Source organism: Bufo gargarizans, chromosome 6, assembly GCF_014858855.1.
Source record: "Bufo gargarizans isolate SCDJY-AF-19 chromosome 6, ASM1485885v1, whole genome shotgun sequence".
NCBI classification, from domain to species: Eukaryota; Metazoa; Chordata; class Amphibia; order Anura; family Bufonidae; genus Bufo; species Bufo gargarizans.
The window spans coordinates 341,174,892-341,188,553 of record NC_058085.1 but is presented as its reverse complement, the minus strand read 5'-3'; the positions used below and the strand labels follow the sequence as shown (position 1 = coordinate 341,188,553).

Below are 13,662 nucleotides of genomic sequence, written 5' to 3'. Positions count from 1 at the left end.
AACGCCTACCCCACCAACAACAGACAAACTCACTCCACTTTCCTGGTGCAGAACATTTCATACATTACTCCCCCTATCAATACATTGACAAGTCTGAGACCCAGGTGTAGGAGGAACTGCATGGAAATAAGATCCTTGCTGACAGTGAATCCAGGAGACGTGTCCTGCTCAGATCTAGGGGAGGACAGGGGCGGTGCAGGCTTCATTACTACAAACTGTTTCAGCTACTCAGGGCTTGATTGGAAATAGTCTGCAGGCTGCGCAGAAGGTCACTACTTCAATGCAAACCTCCAGCTTGGAGCTCATTAAGCTGTTGGAGTCCCTAGAAGCAGAACTTAGAGGGAATCAGTATGAGTGCCTATGGGCAGCATTCATCCAGTCCCCAGCCAGGATACTTCTATGCACAGGAATTGGTGGACATGGCAGTCTACTGTGGAGACAACTTCAATCTGTATCAGCAGAACCTGCACCAGCCTCAGAAGACCCCACCAGGGTATGGTATAATGGATTATCCAGGTCCAAATACCAACCCGTATTGGTGGTTTGGAGGTCCTGCCGTTAACTCTTCTTCTTACTGCAATGACTCCAGATATTTGTCAGTGAGTTACACCAACAGCCAAGCCCAAGTCATGACCCACTCTACCGGTTACGGGGCAGCAGAGTTGCCCTGGTTGACTTATCCCAACCAAGATGACTTGATCCAGATAGTGAGACCTCCTTATTCCTACTCGGCTTTAATCGCCATGGCTCTTCAGAACACCCCTGAGAAGAAGCTGACCCTCAGCCAGATCTACGGTTATGTCGCCGACAACTTTCCCTTCTATAGGAAAAGCAAAGTTGGCTGGCAGAACTCCATCCGACACAACCTGTCCCTCAACGAGTGCTTCAAGAAGGTGGCCAGGGATGACAGCGACCCAGGTGAGGAGGGGTTTATGGGTCTCCGGTACCAACCTGTAAGATTTGTGTGCGCAAAACTTATACGCTGTAGCAGAGCTGACTGTACTTAACTTATCCTCATACAATTTATGATCATTTATTTTCCTTAGGACGGCAAGGAAACATCTTAAAGGGGTTGTGTGACTTCAGACAATGGCGTTTATGTAGCCAAAGTTAATACAAGGCACTTACTATAGTGATTGTCCGTATTGTCTCCTTTGCTTGCTGGATTCATTTTTCTATCACATTTATGCACTGCTTGTTTCCAGGGGTTATGACCACCCTGCAATCCATCAGCGGTGGTCGTGCTTGTATACTAGAGGAAAAAGATTTCACTTTTTTTTTTTTTTTTTTTTTTTTTGGAGTAGTCACAAATCTTGGGGCACATTTACTAAGTCTGTCTTTTTACACTGATCTGTTTACCCCTTGCACTGCCTTAAGATTTCTATAATTTATGAGGAGGTGTGCATCTATGGCAGTCCTTGCACCTGACCAAAAAAACTTGCTAACCTTTACACCTGTTTCCAGGGCAGGAGTCCTAGCTCTGGCACACCGCCCGCACAATCGCGGACAAGAATAGGCGTTTCTATAATAGGCCGCCTATTCCGTTCCACAAATGCGGAACGTACAGAGATGGCATCTGTGTTCTGCAGAACATGTCGTGTGAATGTGCCCTAAATTACGGGAGTATTCTGGTTGCTACAAGCTATCCCTGTTCACAGGATAGGGGATAACTAGGGGGTCCTACCACTGTGACTCCCACCGATTAATGAGAATGGGGCGGCACTTGCAGCTCCCCTAAAATGACCAGAGCGGCCAGTTGCACAAGTTCACAGCCGCTCTATACAGTTCTATGGGAGTTCTGGAGATGGGTGAGGCCAACACGTGTTTGACCAGCCGCTCCGTTTATTTTAGGAGAGCTGTGGAGGGTATGGGGCTTCCGTTCTTGTGATCTTAAAGTTGTCCCCGCTTATCCTGTGGATAGGGGATAACTTGTACCAACCGGAATACCCCTTTAAGTGCTTTCTCCAGCAGCACTGTGTAAAACATCGGTCTTTGATAAATCTCCCCCTAGATCTGCTAATTGTGCCACTTTTTTAACAGAATTTTTGCACACATTAGTTAATCTAGCATTTTCTTGAAGGTGTTTTTCACATCACCTTGTTTGTAGGTGACAATACCTGAAAAACAATGCCAAAAGCTCCAGCATGCTGCGTTTTTTTAAAAGATGCCTGGAGCGAAAAAAAAAAAGCTTGTGTCCTGCGTTTTGTATTTCCAATAAACCTTCAGCTACCATCTGGAGCTCTTGTTCAGGCTACATGCACATTACTATGTGTTTTGCAGTCTGCAAATTGCGGATCCGCAAAAAAAAAGTGTGGTTTTTTTTTTTTTTGTTTTTTTTTGGCGGGGGGCGCCTACGGAACGGACATGCTGATGCGGACAGCACACTGTGTGCTGTCCAAGTTTTTTGCGGACCCGCATCCTATCAGCAAAAAAAGCTGAATGGAAACAAACAACCTTCTTGTGCATATAATCCATTTTAGGCATTGTTACCATGGATCAGCAACAAAATTTTTTTTTTTTTTTAACGTATGGCATACGGACAGCAAAACGCATATGGTCGTGTGCATGTCGCCTTAGGCCTCTTGCACATGCGTGGCCGGGCCGCGGGTCGCAATGCACGAACACCAACTGTGGGACAGCAGTTCGTGGACACAATCACTTTAATGGGTCCGAGATCCACCCATTCCGCAAAAAATATAGGACATGTTCTAACTTTTTGCGGAACGGAAGTACAGGATGAAATCTCACGGAAGAACTCCGTAGTGGTTCCGTGCTTCAGTTCTGCATCTTTGGCTTTGCAGACCCATTCAAGTGAATAGGTCCGCATCCATGATGCAGAATGCCCGTGTATGGCAGGTCCGCAATACGGCCACGGAGCGCACTTGTTTGTCTGAAAGAGGCCTTATACTGCAAAAATTTCAACCAAAAAACACAAGTGCTGAACAATGCCAGCAAAACCTGTGAAAGTAGCATCATCCTGGTCTCGCACGTGGTGGTTTTTCAGCACTTTTGCCGTTTTAGTGGCGGTTTTTGCAAAAAAAAAAAGTCAGCTCCACAAGTTAGTAGAATGTCTGTGGGACCTGTGAAATGTAGGGCACAAGTGGTGTGTGTGCCTTACTGTGGAATAGTGCAAGACTGACCTCCATTGTCTATCGGTCCGTTACGGTATCCACGTATGCTAGGCTGGGCTATTCCATCAGATGTGAAGAAATCTGCATTGAAGGCTCCTAACGGATCTGAACGCATTTTGTTTGCTTGGCTGCCGTAAAGCAATTTTCTTAATGCTTTCTAAATGCCATTTAAGAACAGCTAAGGCACGATGGCCTCCCCCCCATAATCATATCCAGGAAATGGAATAAGAAAATAAAAACAGATTTGCCCCCCCAAAAAAGTCACTATCTGGTTTTAACTGGCAGATTAATTTTTGGTGACACATTTCCTTTAAAAGGGATGTCCACTTTGGAGTATTAGTCGATCAGATGTACCAGGCAGGAAGGGTTCACAATTTCTCTGCAGTGTCCTCCACAGGGAAAATCAAAAATTGGTGTGAACACTGAAATCAATGGGTTGTTGGTGTAATGCATAGACATGGTGGGTCCTGAAGAGCAAGGGTTGCTCTCTATAGCTGCTCTCAAATCTGGCTAATAGATGAGGGTCCTGAATGGGGGGGGACACTACTCAAACTCACAATTCCCTAATGAGTTATTTGAAGATGTGTGTGCCAGAAAATTGTCTGCCATGACTCATTGCTGGTGTAGACTATGTCCCACCTACTTTCTCCAGAAGTGGTGGGAGGAAAAAAGTTGTAAAATGCTGCTTGTGCAAAATTTGAGGTGTGTGTGTGTGCCAGTCTTTCTCACAAAGTTTCTTGTGTTTTCCACAGGGAAAGGGAATTACTGGACTCTAGATCCGAACTGTGAGAAGATGTTTGATAACGGCAATTTCAGGCGGAAAAGGAAAAAGAAGGTTGACAATAACTCCGGCTGCGCAACTGAACACTCTGAAATGTTAGATGACAAAAGTAATGAGAAGTCCCTGAGGTCTGTCAGCCTGGTGGGAACTCCAGAGAGTGAAATGACGTTTTCTCCACGGTCCTCTCCAGCTTTGGACACCAGCCCTTGTTTTGATAACTTTACCTCTGCCATGACTGTGCCCTCCAAACACCACTTTACCGGACTTTCTTCTTACCCCAGCAATAATGGCTCGCAACCTGGTGACTCTACTGGTCAAGCCAACTTCAGGCCTAAATGTTACCCAACCAAGCAGAGCAGCCTACGTTCTTCCCTGGTCAACCCTCTCCATGCCAGCCACATACTTTATAACCGAGAAGCAGAGGTGTAAATGGGAGATGGTTGTATTGATGTGTTTTAGCTCTGTTGTGCCTTTCTCTTATTTTTATTTTTACCTCCTTGGGGTTTGTTTTTACCCTTTTATTGTTTTGGACATAATCAATGGACCCGACCCATGGGAGAGCTAGTAAAATGCTATTTGCTGTCCTTCAATGGCGCAGTCAATGCACGCAAAATATATGGAGGACAATCGTAAGCAAGGGGCCCTTCAGGGATGCTTTCTTGAGGCTCAACAGGCCATCAGTACATTTAATGGTTCACATGACAATGGCCAGGTTGATGGTCCAAACTTGGTTTCATGTTCTTGTTGTAGTACTTCTAGAGGGCTCAGATTAACTAATTGTGTGGTGCTCATGCTCAGACATATTATGGCACCCATAGACTTCTACATAGCCTAAAATATATGTCTGTATGCAAAAGGGTTACTTACATTTGGTATGGTATGCTGCCTCGGATGTCATGTTATGGAGGTATTCCACCCTAGATCCAGGAGTATAGTAGACCCATCTTGGTTACTATTGATGCTGTGTTCGGCCCAGCCAATGCACCCATTTTCCGGAGCAAACATGGTCATGTAAAACTGGCCACAGCCAGGAAAAAGTATTCCTCCGTAATATGGTGCTGTATGCAGATGCCATGCTCTGGCACCCTAAATGCTGTACGACTCGTATGTGCTGCGGCTCAGACTCTGCTGTGTGCATGGAGCCCAAATATGTCCTGTATAAAAATTTCTATGCAGGAGCTTTACTGGTCACCTCCAACCAGGGGACTCTGTGAATTGGGGGGGGGGGGGGGGGAATGGTTCTCTTATCCATACAGACCACCAATATGGAAGGGACAAATATGATGATTCCGACGTCAACCCTTCATGTATGAACTTTAAAGGGATTGCGCCCCCCTCATATAAATACCAACTCCTGGCAGCCCTGCCGATCCACTGCTTACACTAGCACTGGACCTGTGCAGCAGTCGTGACCTGTTACTGCAGCTCTGCTCCCATTCACTTGAATTGGAGCATCGCTGCTCTAACCGGGAGTTAGAGGATTGCTAGCACCCCTGCTAATCTGATATTGACCTGTCCTAGTTCAACAAGAAGTCCTGAAAATCCCCTTTAAGTAAATGCTAACTATGCTCTCTGCTGTCTCTTAAGGAAATCTCTCACCAGTGACCCCCCCCCCCCCCCCCCCACATCAAACTGCACAGACACATAGGTGTGGTTCACCTGATTAAAACCTTTTTTGGATCAGAGATGCCGTTCAGGAGTTATGATACTTCATAATATGCCTTTGGTGCAATGAGGAAGGTCGCCACTGCTCTTGTTGCACCCAAACATTGCTCCTTTCTGTGGCTGGCTCCACCCTCGCTGCCTGGCCTTGCCAATCAAAGCAGTGAGGGAGGCATTGGCCACAGAAAGGAGAGGCGCTTGGCTGCAAGAAGAGCAGTGGTGACACCCGCATTGCACCAAATGCCTAATTTGCATATTAAGTATAACCTGATCAATAAAGGAACAATAGTGTATTAATCAGGTGAGCGGTGTGTCTGTGGAAATGGCTTAATAGGGAGGTGCCCAGTTGAACCTACCTAGCTCTTCTGTACCCAGCTCCAGCTAGTAATAGTCGGGGAGCATGTACCAGGACATAGATGGCTTCACTGCACTCTATTCTGCAAGGCTTTTGCCTTTTTGTTTTTTATTTTATATTTTTTTAAATATATAAACATTTGTGAGGTTTTTAGATGTTGCATATAAATCTGTATCTGAAGAATCTATTTTTGCACTTTTTATGTGTTTTGTGTTTTTATAAAAGATTGTTCTTTAATGGATTGGAGCAAATTGTCTTTATTGAATGTGGGATCAAAGCTGTTAGCCTATGTTCATGTATTCGATGATGGGAAGAAAAATGTTTTTCAGATTGCATCAACATCGTATATGAAGGTAGCTGTGACTTTATAGTGTGTATGTATATATATTATTTTATATAATATATATATTTTTTTTTCCTTTATCGCTCCTATACCTGTTCTGGGCCGTGGTTATATGACCATGTCCATTCAGCTCTTATTTCCTGTCATGTCCATGGGAGGGGACAGTGATAGGGGAGTGTCTGACTGGGTGGGAGGAGCTATAAATTAGCTGGGTGTTATGGGCAGGGCTGGAGGTGTGGCACATAAAGTGCATCATGGGTTTGGTTGGCTACCTGAACAGGAAGTGGTACATACAGGATAGAAACAGACCAGAGGGATGGGTTAAGGCTACTTTCTCATCTGTGTTTTTGCTGGATCCGTAATGGGTTCGGCAAAAGCGCATCCGGTATAAATTACAACCATCTACATCCGTTCAGAATGGATCTGGTTGTATTATATCCCAAATGAACAAGACGGCTCCCTCACTAAATCCATTGTAAGTCAAAAGGTGCCGAATAAATGGATCCCTCTTGATCAGTATCCTTAATGCACTCAAACGCTGCTCGGAGCACTTGTGTGCGTCATGGGAACGCGATGAAGCAGAATGCATTCTGGTGCCTTCAGTTTTGTCTCCATTGACAATGAATGGGGACAAAACCTGAAGCGTTTTCCTCCGGTATTGAGATCCTATGACTGATCTCGATACTGGGAAGGAAAACTAATGTAAAAACTGAGTCCAAATTGAAGGAGCATGAGGAAGATGTGCATAAGGTAAGCAGCTACCTGATTAGATCTGTTAAAAACCATAGCAAATATGGACCCCCCCCCCCTTATTCTTATGGACAAATTTCACACTCGGGTGCTTTTCACGTTTTAGAACGGTATTATCTTCATCAGTTTCTTATGCTGGACTGCTCAGTGGGGGGTGGGGAGGAATAAACTGACTGCACACAGGCGCCATCCATTGGTGGCCATTTTGCACTGATGGTTGCTAGGAGACAATGGGGGTCATTTATCATGCTCATCTGTGGTGTGTGTGTATTTTATTTATTTTTCCCGATTAGACTGGCACAGTGGATTAGTCAGTCACCATTTTACACAGTATCCATAAAGAGTGTCAGGTGATAAATTGGGCGATGAGTATTTGGATTCATCAGGACGCAGGTGAATAGTGTGAGATTGAACGGCTCACGAATTAGGTGCAAATTAGGTAGCCCTGACTTACTGTATGTGTAAAAAAATATATATATCTCTATCCCCATGTCAAAGGTGTCCACTTTTTAAGTAGCTTAAAACAAAACTCGTACAGAGGACCGTGCGGCCTTCATGTGATGGTTCTCTGTATTGGAACGATGCAGGTGTATGTGAATCCCATGGCCTTTGGCTAACTATTAAAACAGACTGCACATATTTAGTGTCCAGCAGTTCTACATGCTGGATCTGTGTGTCCAGGATGCTGCTGCCTTCCCCCTGCAGACTGTGTTGTGTATGCTTTCCTTATGGCCCCATTTTAAATGAATGGTGCTTGTGTGAAAATCGGAAGGCATCTGGATGCATGAGTCTTTCACTGATGGTTGCTAGCAGATGTAGATTAGATTTCTATTTTTTTTTTTTTTCCTTGACACGTGACAAACACATGCAATCTGGATGGAAGAAACTGATGCACTGAACGCAATTGCAGATAAAACTGATTGAACTTGTTTGCAAAACCATCAGTTTTCCCCTGAACAGATCCTGACACTACCCGTATTGCTTGTGTGAAAGAGGTTTGTGTGAAAGAGGTCCTGGATGCTTTCCCACCTCTCCTTTATTCTCTATTATCTGCAGGGTAGACGTCTTCACCCTCCCTGCTGCTGTCTCTAAGGCCTCTTTCACATGAATGATACGGATTGTATCAGGATCTGTTCAGGAAAAAAGTGAGTCAGTTTTTTCCATGCAGGTACAATCAGTTTTTGATGTGTTTTTCAGGCGTGTTAAAAAACCTGAAGAATAATGAGCTACATCGCCTATCAACCATCAGTGAAAAACAATCTGTTTTTCATTTAAGCCCCATTCATTTCTATGGAACATGGTTATAAGGGAAAATAGCGATCTGAATGCATAGTAAAATAGCGCTGGAGGGGTTAAAAAATATATATTTAACTCCCCTTGATCGCGCAGCCGGCATCTCTTCCGTCTTCATCATAGCTGTGTGCAGTAACGGGACCTGTGGTGACGTCACTCCGGTCATCACATGATCCATCACCATGGTAAAGATCATGTGATGACCGGAGTGACGTCACCACAGGTCCTGTTCCTCCACACAGCTAAGATGAAGACAGAAGGAGATGCCGGCTGCACGAACAAGTGGATTAAGGGGAGTAAATTTATTTATTTTTTTAACCCCTCCAGCGCTATTTTACTATGCATTCTGTATTCAGAATGCAATTTTTCCTTATAACCATGTTATAAGGGAAAATAATGATCAGGTCCCCATCGTCTCCTAGCAACCATGCGTGAAAATCGCACTGCATCCGCACTTGCTTGCAATTTTCACACAACCCCATTCATTTCTATGGGGCCTGCGTTATGTGAAAAACGCACAAAATAGAGCATGCTGTGATTTTCACGCAACGCATAAGTGATGCGTGAAAATCACCGGTCATGTGAACAGCCCCATAGAAATGAATGGGTCGGGATTCAGTGCGGGTGCAATGCGTTCAACTCGCGCATCGCATCCGCGTGGAATACTCGCCTGTGTGAAAGGGGCCGAAGGCTACCTGCACACAGGATTTCTCTGCATCGCAAAACCAGATCTGCATGTGCCCAGATCTAGCGCTTTGCAAAGGGTGGAATATGTGCTAAAAATCCTCAAACAATTGTCAAGCTGCAGATTACAAAATCCACACAGCAGGTCCACTTCTGCATGGAAAAAGTGTACTTAAAGAGGACCTTTCATCGGTCCAAACATTGTGAACTAAGTATCATGATATATACAGCGGTGCCCAGGGATCTCACTGCACTTACTATTATCCCTGGGCGCCGCTCCGTTCTCCTGCTATGCCCTCCGGTATGTTCGGTCACTTGGTTATGTTCGGTCAGTAGGCGGAGACTTAGTTATAGTAGGCGGAGACTGCCCTTGTCTCCTAGGCGTCTCCTTCTCCTAGGCTGTAGCGCTGGCCAATCGCAGTGCAGAGCTCACAGCCTGGGAGAAAAAAAAACCTCCCAGGCTGTGAGCTCTGTGCTGCGATTGGCCAGCGCTACAGCCTAGGAGAAGGAGACGCCCAGGAGAACAAGGGCAGTCTCCGCCTACTATAACCAAGTGACCGAACATACCGGAGGGCATAGCAGGAGAACGGAGCGGCGCCCAGGGATAATAGTAAGTGCAGTGAGATCCCTGGGCGCCGCTGTTCAGATCATGACCCTTAGCTCACAATATTTGGACCGATGAAAGGTACTCTTTAAAATTTGTCTAATTGCATTCAATTTGCTGGTACTGTATTAGGCTACATGCACACAAACATTGCTTGTTTTCGTGTCCGTTCCATGTTTTAAAATTTTATTTAATTTTTTGCAGATAGGATGCGGACCCATTCATTTCAATGGGCCCGCAAAAAATGTGGACAGCACACTATGTACTGTCCGTATCAGTATGTCCGTTCCGTAGCCCCGCCAAAAAATATAGAATATGTCCTATTCTCGGCCATTTTAGGCACTGTTACAATGGATCCGCAAAAAAAAAAGATGGCATACGAATGTCATTTTTATATATTTTTATTTTTTTTGCAGATTGCAAAACGCATACGGTCGTGTGCATGTAGCCTTAGGTCCCTTTCACACGAGCGTGATTTCCGCGCGGGTGCATTGCGTGACGTGAACGCATAGCACCCGCACTGAATCCTGACCCATTCATTTCAATGGGTCTGTGCACATGAGCGTTGTTTTTCACGCATCAGTTCTGCGTTGCGTGAAAATCGCAGCATGTTCTATATTCTGCGTTTTTCACGCAGCCCTGGCCCCATAGAAGTGAATGGGGCTGCGTGAAAAACGCATTGCATCCGCAAGCAAGTGCGGGTGCGATGCGTTTTTCACTGATGGTTGCCAAGGGATGTTGTTTGTAAACATTCCGTTTTTTATCACGCGCGTGAAAAACGCATCAAAACACATTGCACCCGCGCGGAAAAAAACTGAACAACTAAACGCAATCGCAGACAAAACTGACTGAACTTGCTTGCAAAATAGTGCGAGTTTCACTGAACGCACCCTGAACGCATCCGGCCCCAATCTGCAACGCCCGTGTGAAACCAGCCTAACACTGCGTTTTTTCTCCACGAAAGCTGCACTTATTCTGCAGGTTGTGCAGGCAGCCTTACATTAAGAAAAGGGAGGGGGAGAGCAGAGAGAGTCATCGGAAACCAGAGCAAAACTCTTCAGATTCTGCAGCACCAGCATCGAGGGGAAGGACTTCACACTTAATGAAGACTACCGGTATTTAGAAAATTAGGTTAATTTTGCATTTAGGTGGGAAATCTATTTATGCTGTCTACGTCCTAGTGGTGGTGCAGTGTAATTACAGCGCTCTCCCATTCAAGTGAACTGGATGAAGCAGAAATCATCCTGCACCGCTGCTCCTATGTAGACAGTGTGCAGGTAAATACTGAACAGCAGCCGTGGTTTTCTAATCCTATTAAATGCTTGCGGTCCGTTTTGGTGCTGTAAAATCTGTTGGCCTGGTCTGCAGCACAAAGTGTGCACACCCCTTCCCCCGATTTTTAGTGTACCTAGGCACATCTACCTCAGTTTCAGGTCTCTTCCTGTTTTTTGCATTCCAATCAATTCAATGGATCTGCAACAAAAAAAACGGAAGGTACTCCGTATGCCTCCCATTTTTTCCTTTCTGTTCAAACATAGAACATGTCCTATTATTGTCTGCATATCGGACAAGGATAGTACTGTTCTATCAGGGGCCAGCTATTCCGTTCTGCAAAAAATGAAATGCACACGGACATCATCCGTATATTTTGCGAACCACAAAATACTGAAAAAGCCATACGGTCGTGTGCATGAGGCCTTATGCCCCAAAAATGACCATCTGTGACCCCCCAACCAATGGTTCTGTTACAGTTAATGCTCCGTTCTCTTTGATCCTTGCTCCTGTCTCTGATGATGTCATCAGTGCAATGTTCACACATTGTGATGTTGTTGTTTTGTTTCCCTCAACCCTGAATAAAAAAAAGGTTATTCTTTGTTTCCCTCTAAGAAGATGTCACTTACTGTAGAGAAAATAAAATAGGGTTTAATGGAGCGTCTCAATGAATCCGGATCCCCGCAGGGGAGCTCTGTAATTGCTGCCGTCCTGAATGCAAAGCTTTACAACCGGTTATTGTCAGAGGTAGTGGCAGTGCCATGGACTGGGAGGGCATGACAGGCTGGCACATTCTTTACAACATATTTTTTTTACACCGATTTTCTGGCAGCAGCGACAGCCCCTGAATGTAACAGGCGCACAAGCTTGTAACCCGTCTGTATCCGTCACGGCTAATGTACTGAATGCAGATCGAGCTCTGATAACTACTACATGATCTACGCTTTATTTCACCTGGGGGAAAGGGTTCAGTTTTCTGCCCAAGCCCTGTATCTGAATACCATAGGAAAGTGGCTTGTTGGCACCCCCAAGCACTCAGTACCCAAAACCCATGTCCCAGTTGTTATTTCCTTGCTGTACTATAATTGGCTGCGCCCCTGGATGATCATCTCGAGACCAAGGCAGATTTTTATCCATTGAAAGCAAATATTAAAGGTGCCATTTAAATGACTGCAAGCAGAGATCTTGAAACCTGAAATATTTAAAGGGGTTGCCTCATCTGAGACATTGGTGGCATAACACCAGGGATGCCCCAACAATGAGGTGAGACTATAAGCCTCAGGCAGCAAGTGGTAGGGGCAAGAGGGGGGGTGGTGTGTTGTTATCTGTTTCTGCAGTATAGTATTGGGAAGTGCAGTGGCCAGGTACGGGTGGATAATCAGTATTTGTCGAGATGCCAATTGCAGCGTGCGCAGGGTGCTATTCCTGGGTGTTAATACGCACATCCCAGATTAGGAATGCCAGAGTGGTGTAATGGCCTATAATGTCTCTGTAGTGTTGTGGTACTTGTGTCACGGTGTCTCCTACCTGGGTACTGACGGACTCCTGGCTCACTTGCAATAAATTTACGTGTAGTGATAGTAGGAGTAATAGAGGAACTTTGCAGAATAAATGATGTCCAGACCTTTAGATGAAGTTCAAACGTTGCTTTACATGAAATAACTTGCATCCAAGCAGTATACAGCTTTGGTCTCTTGGTCCCAGCAGGTTTTGGCAATGATTGGCAGGAATCAGTACTTCTGCTTTAAATGTGGAGCTTGGTAGCTCTGTAACTGTGGGAGGATTAGCTTCTGCACTTTTCTGTAACTTCTGCTGTGTGGGGACAGACTAGCTGAGGAGCAATAGGCTTCTCCTAGGACTCTGGACTTATATATAAGTGTGACCAGCTTCCCATTTAGGTTGTGTTCATATACGACTCTGGACTTCTCTCACAGATGGATTCTCAGGGGATGCTTTCTCCCTGGAACTCTGGAGTTTGGCTGTAGTTTCTGCTCTCTTCATCCAGCAGAGCTGAAGGTGCTCAGACTGGGTATATATATGGACATGTCTCAGCCGAGACTATGTCCTTGCTGTCTTCCTTAAGCAGGGGTTCTCCTGAACACTATCACACAGCCTTCCCCTAGCAGGGGGTGACTGGCACTCACTCTCTCACTCAAAATTTCTTCTCCACCCATACTGCAGGACGTGGGTTCAGCCCACTTTTCCACACAGGGGGAGTCAAGCTGGAATAAACCATTCCAGCTTAGATACACTAAACTGTAACTTGTCCCTGCCAATGAGTTGCTGCCACCTGGCTGATAACCAGGATAATTACATGAACTATTACATTTAACATAGTTTTATGCACATTTCTGGAGGACATAATATAAATTACATAAGATGACAGTATAAAGGCTCTTAGAAGATAGTAGTGGGGTAGAGGCGTGTAGTAGCACAACTCTGGGGTGTTACAGAGGCACAGTATGTGGCGCTATATGTAATGTTTTCCAAGTATGTCTTTAACAGTAGGGCTGGAGGGAAGGGGTTAGGTTAAGAAATTGGAATTTGGGGGTTAGGGAACCGTTTTAGTTTTCGCCTCAGGCAGAAGAAAGTCTAGGTGCACCCCTGCATAACGCTAGAAAATACCACCAATGTTGGATACTGTAGGTCGGGATCTCCAGAACGGAATCCCCAATTTGAGCAGAGAGCAGCTGCGCATGCGCTACGGCCTTTCATTCATTTCTATGGGACTGGGTGCACTTGCACAGTACTCTCTCACCCAGATCGACCATTATTGCAGACCGCTGG

General features: G+C 45.3%; 1 protein-coding gene across 1 annotated transcript; it reads left to right on the top strand.

Annotated features, from left to right (window-relative positions):
• The first annotated feature begins 350 nt into the window (after positions 1–350).
• On the top strand, positions 351–4,341 carry FOXI2 (forkhead box I2). The gene is made up of 2 exons (XM_044299700.1): positions 351–918; positions 3,884–4,341. Exons 1-2 carry the CDS (start codon positions 351–353, stop codon positions 4,339–4,341), a joined length of 1,026 nt encoding a protein of 341 aa, XP_044155635.1.
• The last annotated feature ends 9,321 nt before the right edge of the window (positions 4,342–13,662 follow it).

What these genes read in the sequence shown, in the direction of transcription:
- FOXI2 (XM_044299700.1), top strand. Translation starts at nt 351, where the DNA reads ATGAGTGCCTATGGGCAGCATTCATCCAGTCCCCAGCCAGGATACTTC. An exon ending in CAGGGATGACAGCGACCCAG is followed by an intron (nt 919 to 3,883) that starts GTGAGGAGGGGT and finishes TGTTTTCCACAG; the next exon opens with GGAAAGGGAATTACTGGACT.